We start from the raw sequence: 15434 nt of genomic DNA on the forward strand, positions 1-15434 counted from the left end.
TTTCAATTAGAGGATTTTATCTTTATTGGGTTTTTTTTCTACTTACAAAAATAATACAGACTCACTGTAAAAATGTCCAACATTACAGAAATATAGAAATGCAGACAGTGAATGTCCACCATAATCTACTAACCCTCCCTGAGGTAACCAATATTAACAACAGTTTGGTATTTATAGCCTCACTTATTTTTCTATGCATATACTAACATACATGTTTTAACAAAAATATAAATAGTCATTAACATAAAAGACAGTTATACAATTTGCTTTTTGTCACTTAATATATCTTGAATACCCTTTCACATCAGTAACATCAGTACATATAGACTGACCTCTTTTCAGGAAGGTGAAGGTATTTCATTTTATGATGTATCCCAATGCCCTACTGATGGTTACTTGAATTATTTCAAATATTACACTATTGTAAATAACACCAAAAAAAAAAAAAGCAGTTATATACACGTTTGTGTGGTATGAATGTTTGCATAGAACAGATCCCTAGAACAGATCCCAGAATTGTAACTGCTAGATCAAAAGATATGAATCTATTAACTCTTCTCTTAATGGATATTACCAAACTTCCCTCTAGGAAGGCTGGATCAGTGTACGCTATCACCAACTGTGTCAGGGTACGAATGCACTTGTTTCCCCACATCTTTGTGGTTATCTTCTTTAAGTAAACATTAAAGAGAATATTTCACTCTTATTACATTAGACACTTAAAACAATGGGTTATAAAATTAACCCATTTTCACTCTGCCTTTGAATTCTTAGTCTGAAAGGAAGCTCTAGGACTAATTCATTTCCTGAATTATTTCTCAATACAAACGAATTGACTCCCAAAGAAGAAAAAAGTTATCTTTAGAGAAGCTATTGCTCTTAAAAAATATGCTCATCACTCCAGTGGTTTCTCATCAGACATAGTAAATTAGGTAAATTAGGACTTTCATCCCCATCCACCCATGGTTTACTGGTTTGACTTTTTTAGTTCCCAAAACTCATATTCATAGCCCTGAAATAATAAATTACACGGTCATTTGTATAAAAAAAAATATTTGCAAAGCCTTCCTTTTGGTCAGGATTGTTAATACAAGTTAGAATATTGGCAAGAAAAAGGTACTGAGGATAGGTCACAATAAAAAGCTACACAGGGAGGATGATTCAATGCTGGAACAGAAGAGGCTGAACCTGCAAAAAAGAACTTCTCACAAACGGAAACTTGAAGGAATAAAATCTTGCCAGAAAATTAGAAAAAAATTCCTTAATATTCTAGAAATCCATGGACCCTGATAATATTAGCAACCCCTTAACAGCTATAAACTTATTTAGACCTTACAATGTGCTTTCACATTCATTAAATCTCCTTTAATCCTCACAACAGCCCAAGGAGGAAGCCATCAGTATTCTAATTTTACAAATGAGAGAGAAGCCAGCTCCCTCCCCCACACATGCACACACACGCCTGACTACTCAATATATGGCTGGCTCAAGGAAATGCAGCACGGGCATCACTTGGGAGCTTGGTAAAATTGCAGAGTTCTGGGGTAGGCCTGAATCTGAATCTGCATTTCAACAAGACCACTGCCTCTTGCCCCCACCCACTCCTCTGTCTGCACATTAACTCTTAGAAACCATGTTCGCTAGCCAGTTCTGGGTTTGCTATGAGGGAAAGCGTCTAAGACAGCTGCTGTGGGGGCTTTGCAAAAAGCCTGGGGAAGGAAGGACATCATGAGGAGAAAGGACGTGTTTAGAAAAGTCCGCAACAGGTTATATGTCATATGAAAACAAACTTAGATGTTGTGTGCTTTCCCAAACAGAACCTGACCAATGAGCATCAGGGTAACTAACAGAGGGAGGCCCACAGCCTGCCTGTTGCATACTTAGTTCTGACAAGCAGCTGCTTGCTTTTCTCCAACGCAGCAGTTGAGAGGTGGCAAGGGTCAGAGTTTCTGAGCATGCTCTGAGCTCCTCCCCCATGATCACAAACTGCCTGTGGGCTGCCCTCCACCCAATCCACCTGGCTTGGGGCTTCCTCTCCTCAGACTAACTGGGGCAGCTGCAGGAAAGCATGTATTAAGATCCCGTGCTTTTTTACCCATGATGTTATCATCACTGCCTATTTGAGAAAAGAAATCAAAATAATACAAATTTGAGATGAGGTGAGGCAAGACACTTGCTCAAGGAACTAAGCAACCTTGGAGCCTTTCAACCAGAGTCAGGTGGGCAAATGACCTCATTTTTGCTCTTTTTCATGTTCACTGAACTCCATTTGGCATCATCCAGGTTGGCTCCGGCACGTGGCATTTTTAGATCCAGTTTTTTCCCCATAGAACATAGGCATTTCAACTCAGCGATTCTCCACAGCTTCAAAGATACAGTCAGTTGTGAGTAGGGACAGGCACAGGAATAACAAATAGGTGGAGTACAGAGAAAAAGAAGGAGAGGTCTGGGGTAGGCAGAACTAGCAAGTAATCAGGAGTGTGAGCTACACAATCAACTGCCAACTAAGGGTAAGACAGGTTCAAGGGCCATGAATCCCACACCCCCAAACAAGCAAGGCATCTGTTGGTCTCCACTGCACTCCCCCACCTCGCTCCAACCCCAGAGAAAAGTAGCAACTACTTTCAGCTTAAGGTCATCTAATGCCACTAAACTGCACCCTGTCAACTTGACATTCACGTACCCACAGAACCACAAGTTGAACTGTTCCTAATGGTACCACAAGGCAAGGAGTGGAAATCGGGAGTTGGGGTGAGAAGAAAAGCAAGGATGTAGAGGTATAAAGGAGGGTTACCAAGTGATGACTCCACAACAGTCTGAGAAATTCATTATATCAACTTCTATGGGGAAAGTTGGGGGAAAGGTGTATTTTTTCAGGTACTGCCCTTTTCCAAGCTGAACGCAGGGTGCAACTCTTGGCTATAGCAATACTAGGCATACTTATATGCTCAGTGTCACACTGTGCACACGAAGACTCCCTGGGAGAGGCACAGAATCAAGATTAAGTGTGGGTTGGGCATCTGGGTGGCTCGGTCAGTTGAGCATCCGACTCTTGATTTTGGCTCAGGTCATGGTCTCACAGTTATAGGATTGAGCCCCACATCGAGGTTGGTGCTGGCAGAGTGGAGTCTGCTTTGGACTCTCTCTCTCTCTCTCTCTCTCTCTCTCTCTCTGTCTCTCTCTCTCTCTCCACCCCACCCCCGCTCATGCACATGTGCTCTCTCTCTCTCAAAATAATAAAACATAAAAAATATATATAAAGAAAGAAATTTAGAAAAAAAAAAAAAAGATTAAGGTAGGCTTTGTAGTTAAGATAGCCGAGGTCTGAATCCTAGTCCCGCCACCTACTGGCTATGTAACCACCAGCTACCCACCTAACCTCTCAGCATCAGTTTCCTCACCTACAAAATGGTGACAGTGACAGTGTTTATTGTAGGGTGATATAAAACATGAATGAGATAATATATGTAGAATGCTTAGCACAGTACATACATAGCAAAAGCCAATAAATGTTAGTTATTATTACCACTACAAGTATTATTATTTCTAGTATGATTTTAGGAGAGTAAGATAAGGAAAGGAAGCACTGACAACAGAAGTTGGAAAAAGTGGTTCCAGTAAGCACATTGCCTGAGAATGTTGAATAGCACAAATTCATAATGGATGGGGAAAAAAAAGAAACTTGAAAAGCAAAAACATAGTCAAGATCAAGACCTTGGGATTTAAGTTAAAAAACCATATTAGGGGCGCCTGGGTGGCTCAGTCGGTTAAGCGTCCAACTTTGGCTCAGGTCGCGATCTCGCAGTCCGTGAGCTCGAGCCCCGCGTCAGGCTCTGTGCTGACAGCTCAGAACCTGGAGCCTGCTTTGGATTCTGTGTCTCCCTCTCTCTCTGACCCTCCCCCCCATTCATGCTCTGTCTCTCTCTGTCTCAAAAATAAACGTTAAAAAAAATTAAAAAAAAAAACATATTAACCACATAACACATAAACCTCATCTCCACCCTTACCTACCTTGATGACACTGTTAGCATCACATCCTCAGAAACTGCCAACACCTTGGTAGTGCTCCATTTCTTGACTCTGGGTGGTGATTACGTGGGGGACTATATTAGAATTACATACAATATTATATTATAATACTTCACAAACTTTCCTGTATCTGCTATACTTCATAATTTTTTTTTAATTTTTTTTTAACGTTTGTTTATTTTGAGACAGAGAGAGACAGAGCATGAACAGGGGAGAGGCATAGAGAGAGGGAGACACAGAATCTGAAACAGGCTCCGGGCTCTGAGCTGTCAGCACAGAGCCCAACGCGGGGCTTGAACTCACGGACCGTGAGATCATGACCTGAGCTGAAGTCGGACACTTAACCGACCGAGCCACCCAGGCGCCCCCTTCATAATTTTTTAAAGTGTGTTTTGTTTTTGAAGTGCCAGCACCTTTAACAGGGTCAGCTGAGTGTATGGGGAAATGAGCAGAGGCACCACTAAAGGAATATCAAACTCAAAGCCTGATGAGACATATGGGAAGTTAGAAATTGTAGGGCGCTCAGCATGAATGAGAAGCAATGTTCAAATCCAGGAGAACCTAAGAAACTCCCTTCTCAGGATTCCTCCAAAAGAGAATGTGACACAGTGGAAAAAAAAAAAAAATCAGCCATGTGGTTTTACTAAGTGTTCCAAGATCTTAAGTAAATTTAAATCTCAGCTATGAAAGCAGGGGCAGGGAAGGGAAACCATCTTCAGCTTCATTCCAGTTTTAGGAAGAGATTAAAGTATATAAACTTAGAAATCTAGTCTAAAAAAAAACACTGTTTTATAGACCAGAGAAGCAACAAAAAGCATTACAAACATTCTGTGTGATAAAATGAGAGGGGGTGGAATTTACTCCCTAGAAGTCTAAGAGGAGATACCCATCCTGTGATGTGAACTCAGTCTTCTGTAAGTGCCCTTCAAAACAAGAGGAAAATGATATAGCCAATTAAGAAGCATTGTAGACCTGCTGATATAACTGTTGGGAAGAAGGAAACCAAGGTGTGGGAAATGTGAACACTCAAAAATACCAACCCTAAAGATCCACAGTGCTCAATGTGTCTGTCATACTCACTTTATTTCTGGCCCTCCCCTACCGGAGCTTTCTTTTAATTTTAAGAGGTAACAGAAGTTAAGGTAAAACCTACAATGTGGACTCGATTCAGCAAACATCCAAGCAGGTGGGTTCTCACTGCACAACTCTACTGACAAGTGCTGTAAAAGGAAGCTGACAGAAAACCTGGCCTTGTCCGGCATTAAACAACGGAGCCCAGAGGAGAGACTTAACTTGTAGCAGTGGGAATGTGATGTATAATACAACAAATCCTACTGAAAACACTGTAGCTTGTTTCTTACCAACATTGCAGTCAGCCATAGAGTAAAACCAACAGATACTCTGAGAACAACAATGCAACAGACCACGTTCCCAGAGAGGCTTAGTTTGAATAAACAAAGTCCCAAATTTCAAGCCCTGGACTGTCTTCCAAACAAAGGGGCAGTGATAACAGCCACAAGCCCAACTTTAGATTCAGTGGGTTGACAGAGAGGTCACAGAAGTCAGGCTGATGGCTCATTTCTACCAACATTTTCTCACGAGTCAAGAAATGAAAACACACAGGTGACAAAGAGAAGACAGAAGTGAAGGCAGAGAAATCCCAATGGCCCCAAAGACATTCAAAATATGGGCAGGAAATAAGACAGTGACTCAAACTGATCCAACAGGGGACACCTGCCTTAAATTACAAGTGAGGGGGGAAAAGAAACTTGGAAAGCAGCAGTGCCGTCAGACTCTGAAATGAGTGAGACCAAGTAGATGAGGGAAGGCTTTGCAAGACAACTTACAGCCTGGGCTATTTTAGACAGCAAAGGAAGAGTTGGGCTGGTGAGAGAAGAATCCTCTCTCTCTCCAGTGAGAATCACTTTGAAGGCTGAGGGCAGCTGCAGGCACCGGAAGGAGAAATGAAGCGGAGATCAAAGGAACAAAACCAGGAGAACACCTCACACTTTTCATTGCACGCCACCTGTTTTGAGGATCTCAAGACACTTTACAAGCCTTACTTGAGGAATATATCAGTGACAGAAGACTCAGCAAGAAGTTGCCCAAGGTCATTCACAAAGGCTGGTGAGCGGCAGGGCTCCTGCCCACAGGGGCCCTCTAACCTTTGTCATCTAATTGTAGGTGGGGAGCCCAGGGAGTGTGTATTAAACACTAAAAACTCTGGGTTCCTATGAGTGCCAAGGGAAGTGGGTAGTGGAATGGTGACATAAAAAACTGGCCAGGACTCAGGGATATTATCATAAAGTTTCCTATTCCTGCCCACAGAGGAAATTCCTGCTCATCTGTCTTAGTAAGTCAATTATCAGTTCCTCATATCTGACCCTACAACAGGGCAGTTCTCTCAGATCTATCTCTGACATAATAGTTTACAGAGCAATCCGTCTAAAAGACACAGTGGAGATAACTATTCAAGGAAAAGAGTATACTTAATGGACTAGCTTTCTATACCCTCAAGAAGCCTCAATGAGGACTTGGGTATGAAGCCAAAAGACTTCAGGGTCCTAACACTTAAGCCAGGGGTTCGTAACCCAGCAGTGAACTTCTGGTGGAGCTTAATATATCCACAACCACTAAACTCTATTCCCAGAGCTTCTGATTCCATATAGCTAGGATGGGGCCCAGGAATATGCATTTTTGAAATGCTGCACAAATATCCTATCTCACTGCTGTCCTGACTCCTCTCCTAAGTCGAGAGCCATCAAGCTTGAACCATTGATCCATGAATGCTTTGAAAATGAATATGCTTCCCCACCACCAAGGAGGCAGATTAAAGAGTCTCAGGACTGGGGCACCTGGGTGGCTCAGTCAGTTAAGTGTCTGACTTTTGATTTCGGTTCAGGTCATGATTTCAGGATCATGAGATCAAGCCCCACGTTGGGCTCTGCATGGACAGCATAGGGCCTGCTTGGGATTCTCTCCCTCCCTGTCTCTCTGCCCCTCCCCCATTTATGCTTGCGCTCACGCTTACACTCTATCTCTCTCAAAATAAATAAATAAACTTAACAATAAAAAAAGTTTCAGTACTAATACCTGGACTCAAACACTAAGCAAAAGCGAAAATTAGATTATTGCCAGTTTTTTCTCTTCCATGAAAATCCCCTACACAAACTCTTCTTAGAGCCACATATGAAAAGGCTCCACCATACAATGGGACATGAGCAAATTGTGGGGAAAAATGAGACAGAGAAAACATTAGAGCTGTATCCATAAAAACAGAGAACTAGAAGAAAGCTCCAAGTCATCTTGCCCATTGTTTTCAAAGGAATAATACATACCCCAGACTGGATAAATGGCTATTGAGGAGGAGGAGGATTTCAAAACCTCTTCACTTACTTTTTCAAAATCTAACGGCTCTCCAGCACAGGCAATCCTTTTGTATCCCTCAATGAAATCATGCCTGCTCGGCTTCATTCCATTTCTGTCCTTTGTTAAAACAGAAAAACGACCCAGCTCCTTCCACATAAAAATCTTCCGGAAGCTTGAAGAAAAGAGGGGGAGGGCTAGCTCCCCGGAGCACACACATGCTGAAGGAAAACACAGCCTCAGCTGAGATGAAAGGCAGAACTGACAACTGTACAGGATTTGAAGCTGAAAGGTGTTTACAACTGATAACTTTGAGTTACACTTCATCGAGACTCAGCAGATCTGGCATAAAACCTCAAATTACTCTTCTCCAATTCTATCTCAGTGCAGAGACTTCCTTCCCTTAGAGAAAGTTTAATACAAATCCCAGCTCTCAATTACCCATTTCTCAATCAATACTCTCAACCCCCATTTCTACTGGCTTTCATTTCAAGCTTCTAACCATATTTAAGCCATATTTTCAACTAGGTCTCTCCTGAATTAAAAAGTCTTTCATGAGCACTACCTTCTGCATATATGTACTTCCCCTTCTCACTTGGGCTCTTCACTCCTAAATAGGCTACATCTCTACTTCTTTTTCAACATTATTCCTAATTTCAATTTCTCTTTAAAGAGGTCACAAATCTGCTCCTAATTATTTCCTATTCTTCTGGAATTCCACGTTTATCCCCACTATATTTGACATCATTCATTTATTCTTTTCATTCATTTATTCATTTAGTATTTACTGCATACCTTACACTATATTGTGATGTGAAAGAAATAAAAAGCAAGGCCCTTGACCATAAGAAATAAAGACACACAGGGGCACCTGGGTGGCTCAGTTGGTTAAGTATCTGACTTTGGCTCACATCATGAGCTCACAGTTCATGAGTTTGAGGCCTGCTGTCAGGCTCTGTGATGACAGTTCAGAGTCTGGAGGCTGCTTGGGATTCTGTGTCTCCCTCTCTCTCTGTTCTTCCCGCACTCACACTCTGTCTTTCTCTCTCTCAAAAATAAATAAAGATTAAAAAAAGTAAAAAGTAAAAAGAAAGACATACAGGGGTGCCTGGGTGGCTTAGTTGGTTAAGCCTCCAACTTCAGCTCAGGTCATGATCTCATGGTTCATGGGTTCAAGCCCTGCCTTGGGTCTCTGTGCTGACAGCTCAGAGTCTGAAGCCTGCTTCAGATTCTGTGTCTCCCTTCCTCTGCCCCTCCCCCACTTGTGCTCTGTTTTTCTCTCTCTCTCTCAAAAATAAATAAATATTTTAAAATTTCACAAGAAAGAAAGAAAGAAAGAAAGAAAGAAAGAAAGAAAGAAAGAAAGAAATGAAGACATACATAAAAGAACAATTAGAGATTGGTCCCAAGGTACGGGACTACTCAGAGAAGGCTCTATGGCTCCAGCAAATATAGAGTTGGACCTAAAAGTAAGTGGAGAATTTGGTGAAAAGGCTACTTTAGACAGGAGGAACAATATGACTCAAAGCAGCAGGCTATCTGAGGTAAGAGCTCCACAAAGGCCCTCTGTCACCACCTTCTTTGCCCCCTACAACCATCCTCAAAGGCCTATGTCTTCTGGTCTTCAAATTTTATTTCAGAGTTAGTTATCTGTGAATCACAAGCTTTCTGACTGCTACCATGATTACCCACAGCCAACGCACATTAGAGCAGCTCACTAAGCTTTATACATCAGATCCTAGATGGACTGCTACAGGGCAGGCTTTTAGAGTCATCTTAGGTAGAGTCTTCAATAAGGAGTGGGGGGTGGTCAGGCATCTGTAGGGTCCTAGGCACACAAAGACAGCAAATACTTTTGGGTGCTAAAAAAGAGACATAAGCCCTCTTACTGTCAGACTATTCAAGAGTCATTCAACTTCAGCTAAGTATTCCCCTCATTCACAGCTCTAGGACAAACAAAGCCATTTAAAGCAGTCGGAACCACTGAATTCCTATTTGAAACAGGGATGTTTAATGGTGATGCCACAAGGATTCTCTTTTTCACTGTCTTCCTAGAGAGTTTCTCCTCCTCTCTTGCCTCAGGACTCACAGTTCAAGCATCCCAAGCTCTCTGAAGTCTTTCCTAATTGCCCTAAGCTGATCCGTCCCCTGTGCTGCCCTTAACACCTCTAGGCTTACTTCTAAGACAAGCACTCAACATGCCATGTTGTAATTATTTGTTGGTCTGACTAGCCACAAGCTCTTAGAATTATTATTTTTTTAAGTAGGCTTCCTGCCCAGGGCAGAGCCCAACACAAGGCTTGAACTCACAACCCTGAGATCAAGACCTAAGCTGAGACCAAGGGTCCCTTAAGGTACTGAGCCACGCAGGTGCCCCTAGCCACAAGCTCTTGGATGGCCAGGATATTTTACTCATCACTGATTCCACACATAACAGGCACACAATAAGCATTTGTTGAATGCATTAGTGATGAGTGATATGGGAAGTTTTAAAGAATGGTGACAGTACCTCTGGATTCCAGACCAAAATTATAGTAAGTATTAACACTGAAGAATCAACTCCCATCATACATTTCTACTACCTATACCACTCTTGGCCAGAAAAAGAGGTCAAAAGATATGAGAAGATTGCTCTAATAGTGGTAGTCACTGTCAAGTTATCAGCCAAGAATAAGAGCGCTTGCAGCACTAAGAATGATCCAACATAGTAAGTGAGTGAACACTGTCAAATCTAAGACAGTGTCTAAGTTCCAGGCACATACTCCTACCTCTGCAGAATACGAACAATGAACTCCTATTAGACTCCTAATATAGGTCACTATCTCCACTGCCATGGAACCTTATAGCCAATTTCAACTGAATTGAAACATCCTGCTGAAACATACAGGAAAGCTGTTCTCCCTCTGACCAAATCCAAGTAAGGTTCTGCTAAAGGATAGAGATCTGAACTAAGTCCTCCCACAATCCTGCCATGTTGTACATTAGCACTCTAAATCATTCCTCACTGGCTTTATTCATCTCTGAAGAGATACAGGCAAGGCAGTAAAATGCTGCTGTCTCAAATGCCTCTCCCTGTAGCAATCCTGCACCACACAAGGCTACTGTGTTTATAGGCTGCTAATATGGCACAAAAGTCTAATCTGATCCTGTGGGAACAAAGTCCCAGATTCTTTTAGGGATTAAATAAATTTAGTCTACTTTTGTATTCCCAAAATTGTGGAGGCTCAACAAAGTTGAAGAAAGCATAAAGCCAATACTCAGACAAGTGAGGGGATGGAAAGGGACTAGGCCTCTGAGGAACTTCTGCGGCAGGGTGGGATGTGGCTCTTGGCAGAGAGTGAATGAGATAGGCAATGTTCAAGGACAAACCAGGAGGTCTGTTTTACTGGTAGATACCAGGCTCCTTGCATGTTATCATTCCTAAGAAGCCAAGAGGCTCCAGTTAAATTAATTTAGGTTTCTAGAAAAGGCAAATAAATTTGTTTTGACCCCAGGCAAACGCATTTGCCAAATCAATTCCTCAAACTAGGTGTTCATTCTGCTACTCCTGTCTTGCATAACCTCAGTTGTGACACTAACACCTGCAGCTACATTAGTCACAACTCAGCCCTTCACAGGATATGTGGTCCCACTACCCTCTTCCAAGAAGGGAAACGGAGTCATCAATTATGAACTGGCTTCCCCAAGCACAGACTTGGTTTGTAGTGAGGCCACAACTGAATCCAGCTTGCCTTCCTCCTATTCGTCTTCATGGAGAAATCTCACCATGCCCACTGCTGCTTCCTTTAACCTAAAACCCAATCATTGTTTTCTTAAGGGGCAGAAATGGGCACACTTGCTCCTTTAGAGCCAACAGGAGCTTCTAGTTCTCCTCTTTCCTAAGAAAGAGGAAGGCAAAAGAGGAACACGGAGCAGAGGAGGGGAGGCTTGGAAAGGGGTGCCTCCCAATACCAGGACTCACCTTGGAGCTGAGGTCTTCTCGCCGGTTTCCTGCCTTACTCCTGCGTAATTTGATGGATGGGGATCGAAGTAGGTTCTTGATCCGGCTGGTAATGGTTGACCCTTCCACAGCCATCATGATGAGGAGCCCCAAGGGACAGTTCCTGGCCCAATCTTGGGACTTGTCTCAAAAGCAGCACTGCCTTCCCACTCCACAGGTCCTTCCAGTATGCCCTCCCACTGACCTGAGATGGCAGAGGCCACCTTACCTTCTGCCTAGTCGTGTCTGCAGCTATTATCTCTAGGTATTACCCTCTCCCTCTTTCTCATACCTGCCTTCTAGCACCGCGCTGTTTGTTACATCTGAAGGACAAACCCATGAAAAAAGGGGGGGGGGGGGAAGCCTGAGCTGCAAAGAAATGCCAGGCCCACGCCTGCCAAAGGCGTTTAGCCGGAGGGATGGGATTGGCCCTAGCAGGGCTAGTGGTTGGTCTGGTCCCCGTTAATGCCCAACTGTTCCCATGGCAACTGCGGTGTCTAAAAAAGGAGGCCGCCTAGGCCACTGAGGAGTCCCGCCGGGGGCTTTGGACACCTGAGCTGGCGGCCGTGGGGACACTCGGCGCGGCGGGGCTCGCTGTGGCCCGGCAACCAGTTCTGCCACGGGAGCCTCCCTCCCCCACCCCGACCCTTGGCCCTCCGCAGGAGACTGGACCCTTCTCTTTCACTTCCCTCAGCAGCCCCAGCTACTCGCCAGCGCCCCCGCTCGGGCCCAGCCTCACCAGCCCCAGGGCGCGGGGGCCACCCCGCTCACAGCGCCCTCAGGCATCGCGCTCTGCGATTTCAGCTCCGCGGCGGCAGCAGCAGCAGCAGCTATGGTGGCACGAACGGCTCAAAACGCGAACTACCGCCTGGGCCAAGCTACGGGCTGGTGAGGCGGAGTCGAGGCGAGGGGGTGCGGTCTGTATCCAGGAGGGCGTTCTGAGAGTGGACCAGTAAGGCTTATGGAGGCGGAGCCAATGAAGCTAGGAAGCAGAGACAAGACTCGAGAACTAAGGGTTCCGCACAGGGCAATCGCGGGTATCGCTCCTAAAGGAAGGTCAACGAACGTGCCTTCAGAAGTGAGACAACCAGCCTTTTATGGTATTATCAGGCCTCGTCCTCCAGAGAACTGTACTTCCCTGAGTCCCAACAAGACATTAACCACGCCCCCATGGTGCTGCGGTTGGCATTTGAGAGGCCCGAGAGACCTTAGCCAAAACCAACTCCTTGCTCAAAATTACAAGATTGAAGTACAGCTTTAAGGGTCTGCTCCCATCGACCCCCAAGTGCTGGGATTTAAAGCGGTTAGAATCGTTTCTGCTCACCGCCTTCCCGGCGCGTAGACCTGCGTGCAAATGACTCCTGAATAGCTCTTAAGATCGCTAAGAAATGTTTTGAACTGGGCAACCTGATTGGCCATGATCGAAAGGGGGCGGGAGATGACAGCCATGAACTGAACTTCAGGTGTGCGAGGGAAGGGAGAGACAAGTGAATGTGCCTGTGAAATAACATGTTTCCTTTAGGCTCCAATGTCTCACCACGCTCTCTCACCTGGAGTTAACAGACTTTCTTGCTCCAGATCTTTTATTTGTTCATGTCAAGATTTGCTCCTTTTCCCTAGTACTGTTGCTTTGGCGAGGTCACGGTCAAGCTTGTTGGCACTATATTTAGTGATAATATTTTTTCGAGCTCATCCTGGGGGTGCGGAGTGGCGCGCGCACAGAAACACTCATATTATTCCATAGGTGTCTCAACCTGAGTTTATTTCCTAGAAGCCTTTTGGCCTCATTGCTACTTCAAGAAATTACCTATGGAAAGGTTAATGTGAGCCAAAAGACTTGGGCCCCAGAGAAACCGTACACGGATATGTCTCACCCTATCCAAACCTTTGGAACCCCTGGGGGAGATGACATGTCAGCAAAAGGATTAGGACCCCTAAACCCATTCCTTGTATAGCCATTTGGCAGAGGTATGTGCTTGTGTGTATGGTAGCCATGTACTTAAAAATGAGATCTGCAAAGCTCACAAGTTGAAACAAAAATCAGGAAAGGCACCTAGATGGCATGAGGTTTCCTACCCTTCCACTACACACAAAATGGGATTTTCACATTTACTTCTCAAATTTGAAGGAGAGAAGCAAGGGTCAGCCACCAAGAGTATTAAATGGGAGTTGGTTCTTTAAATTTCTTGCTACTTTTACCTCCAAGGGGGTAGCAGCCAATGTAACACTAATAAATAGTGCCACCTGCTGTCCTTACTTGTGTGCTACATGCCCAACCAACTGCTGCCTCCACACTCAAGAGTCTCCCTAATTCTCTCCAGATTTTTGTGTCCACTATTGGTTTTCTCACTTACCACTTGTGGCCAGGTGAATGGGCTTACAAAGTGTCATTGGTCATTTCCTGTCCAAAGGTACCCTGGTTTACCCCCTTAGAAAAAATGTTCCCCAAATTACTCTCATCTGAAGCTCAAGTTGTAGAGGCAAATCCAAGCTAATTTCATTGTCTAAAATGATCGAGGCGATAAAACTGAGAACAGTGTAATGAGATATTCTAAGTCTAGAATCTGGGTACTCCCGGTCCAAGGCCAAAACCACATATTATCAATTCTTCACCATTTAGTACATTTGTCTAGGTACCCTGCAGCTTCTGAATAGTCAATATGGGAATAGGATCTAGACTGTTCCCATGCTTAATTCCTCAGAAAATAGCAGTCCCAAGTCCAGTGTGAATAAAACCATTCTTCCCTTTTCTTCAAATAATTCCCAACCCACCCTCCAAATGCACTTGACCCTTATATTAAGTATTTCACCATCCATACACTATTTCACTTTTTATTCTGCTTGTGTATGTCCTAAACATACATGGTTGTCAGATTTTAAAATTCTGTCTGGGAATGGATATATACAATTGTCTGTTTTGCACTATGCTCATTAGATCAGATTTTAAAATTCACCCTAGGCTTAACATGCAAAAAGGTGCAATTATAAGACCCTGGAAAACAGGCTGGAGTAAACATTTGCTCATCAATTCAATTATTTATTGAGCACCTTTACATGCAAGGCACTGTCGGACAGCTGTGATTGATGCTTGCAGTTGGAAACAGAATGGATCTCAAAACAATGCTTCCAAGACTGCTTTCTTATTTAACAAAATCTCTTCTAATAGCAGAGTTTGTATTGATAGAAGAATTTAGTAGAGCTTAGATTTGTCTCAAAATTCCCAAATCATTTTGTGGTTTAGCCTTCTCACCCTCCACACACGCCTCCATTACACTATTACTCAATGGTTGTATATCTCTGCAGAGCAGTTCAGTCAGTTATGCCTCAGCTTAAAAGTTGTACATATCAAATTATTTCCCTCTTAGTTTCAAAAATGCATTTTTGACTGATCTTTTTTTTCTCCAAATGGCAGTGAGTCTTGTATACCTCAGCTTTAATCTCCTCTGTTTCCAGCCATTCATATTTATGTAAAATTTCATTAGAGGTAATACAACAGTAACATGAAGTACTGATGCCCTTACAACCACTTTCTTCAAAATCAACCATTTTGTGCAAGAAATGTACTCAGATTCTTGTTATCCATCATTCTCTACAGAAGTACCTGAAAATGTGCAGCCTACTCTATGCATTGTTTTTTAATGTGGGCATGAGGAACAAGGGTTATCACCATTTTTCAGACCCGTCTGCAAAGTGCATTTACCTCTCAATTCACCTGATCCCATTCCTTAATATCTAAAACCATTAGAATTAGAAGAGGAAAAAAACACAAAACACTGTACCATGTGATCTTAGAGTAGTGCAATGTCTAAAGGACCCCTTTAATAAATAAAATCTTTCGTAAATCGTGATACTAGTTAACATGTATCTTGCTTTAAAAACATCTGTCCTTAGCCCCTGAGATTGTGTTTATGTCCTGTTATTCTCTAAGGTAACAGATATATTACCTTGCACACATTGGTATTAGGAGGCTAGTCTTTCCTCACTGTTGAACAACTTCTTGAGACGAACATTTGCTGTCAATTTGTGGAAATTTTTGAAGTCTCCATGTAAAACACGCTAC

The 15434-nt window shown here is 43.3% G+C and overlaps 1 protein-coding gene across 4 annotated transcripts in view; it reads right to left on the bottom strand.

The window, feature by feature from the left end:
• Positions 1-15029, bottom strand: part of MAPKBP1 (mitogen-activated protein kinase binding protein 1) — a 56640-nt gene extending 41611 nt beyond the window's left edge. For 2 of the 4 annotated variants that reach the window (XM_053224143.1, XM_027066994.2), the window contains exon 1: positions 7426-8401. In XM_053224143.1, the coding sequence (XP_053080118.1) occupies positions 7426-7722 (297 nt within the window). In that variant the 5' untranslated portion in view covers positions 7723-8401. Of the gene's footprint in view, positions 1-7425; positions 8402-11356 lie in introns of those variants that run through there. The other 2 variants (XM_053224144.1, XM_015064899.3) reach the window with 2 other exon arrangements.
• Positions 15030-15434: the final 405 nt, after the last annotated feature.

This window comes from Acinonyx jubatus, chromosome B3, assembly GCF_027475565.1.
Source record: "Acinonyx jubatus isolate Ajub_Pintada_27869175 chromosome B3, VMU_Ajub_asm_v1.0, whole genome shotgun sequence".
Taxonomy (NCBI): domain Eukaryota; kingdom Metazoa; phylum Chordata; class Mammalia; order Carnivora; family Felidae; genus Acinonyx; species Acinonyx jubatus.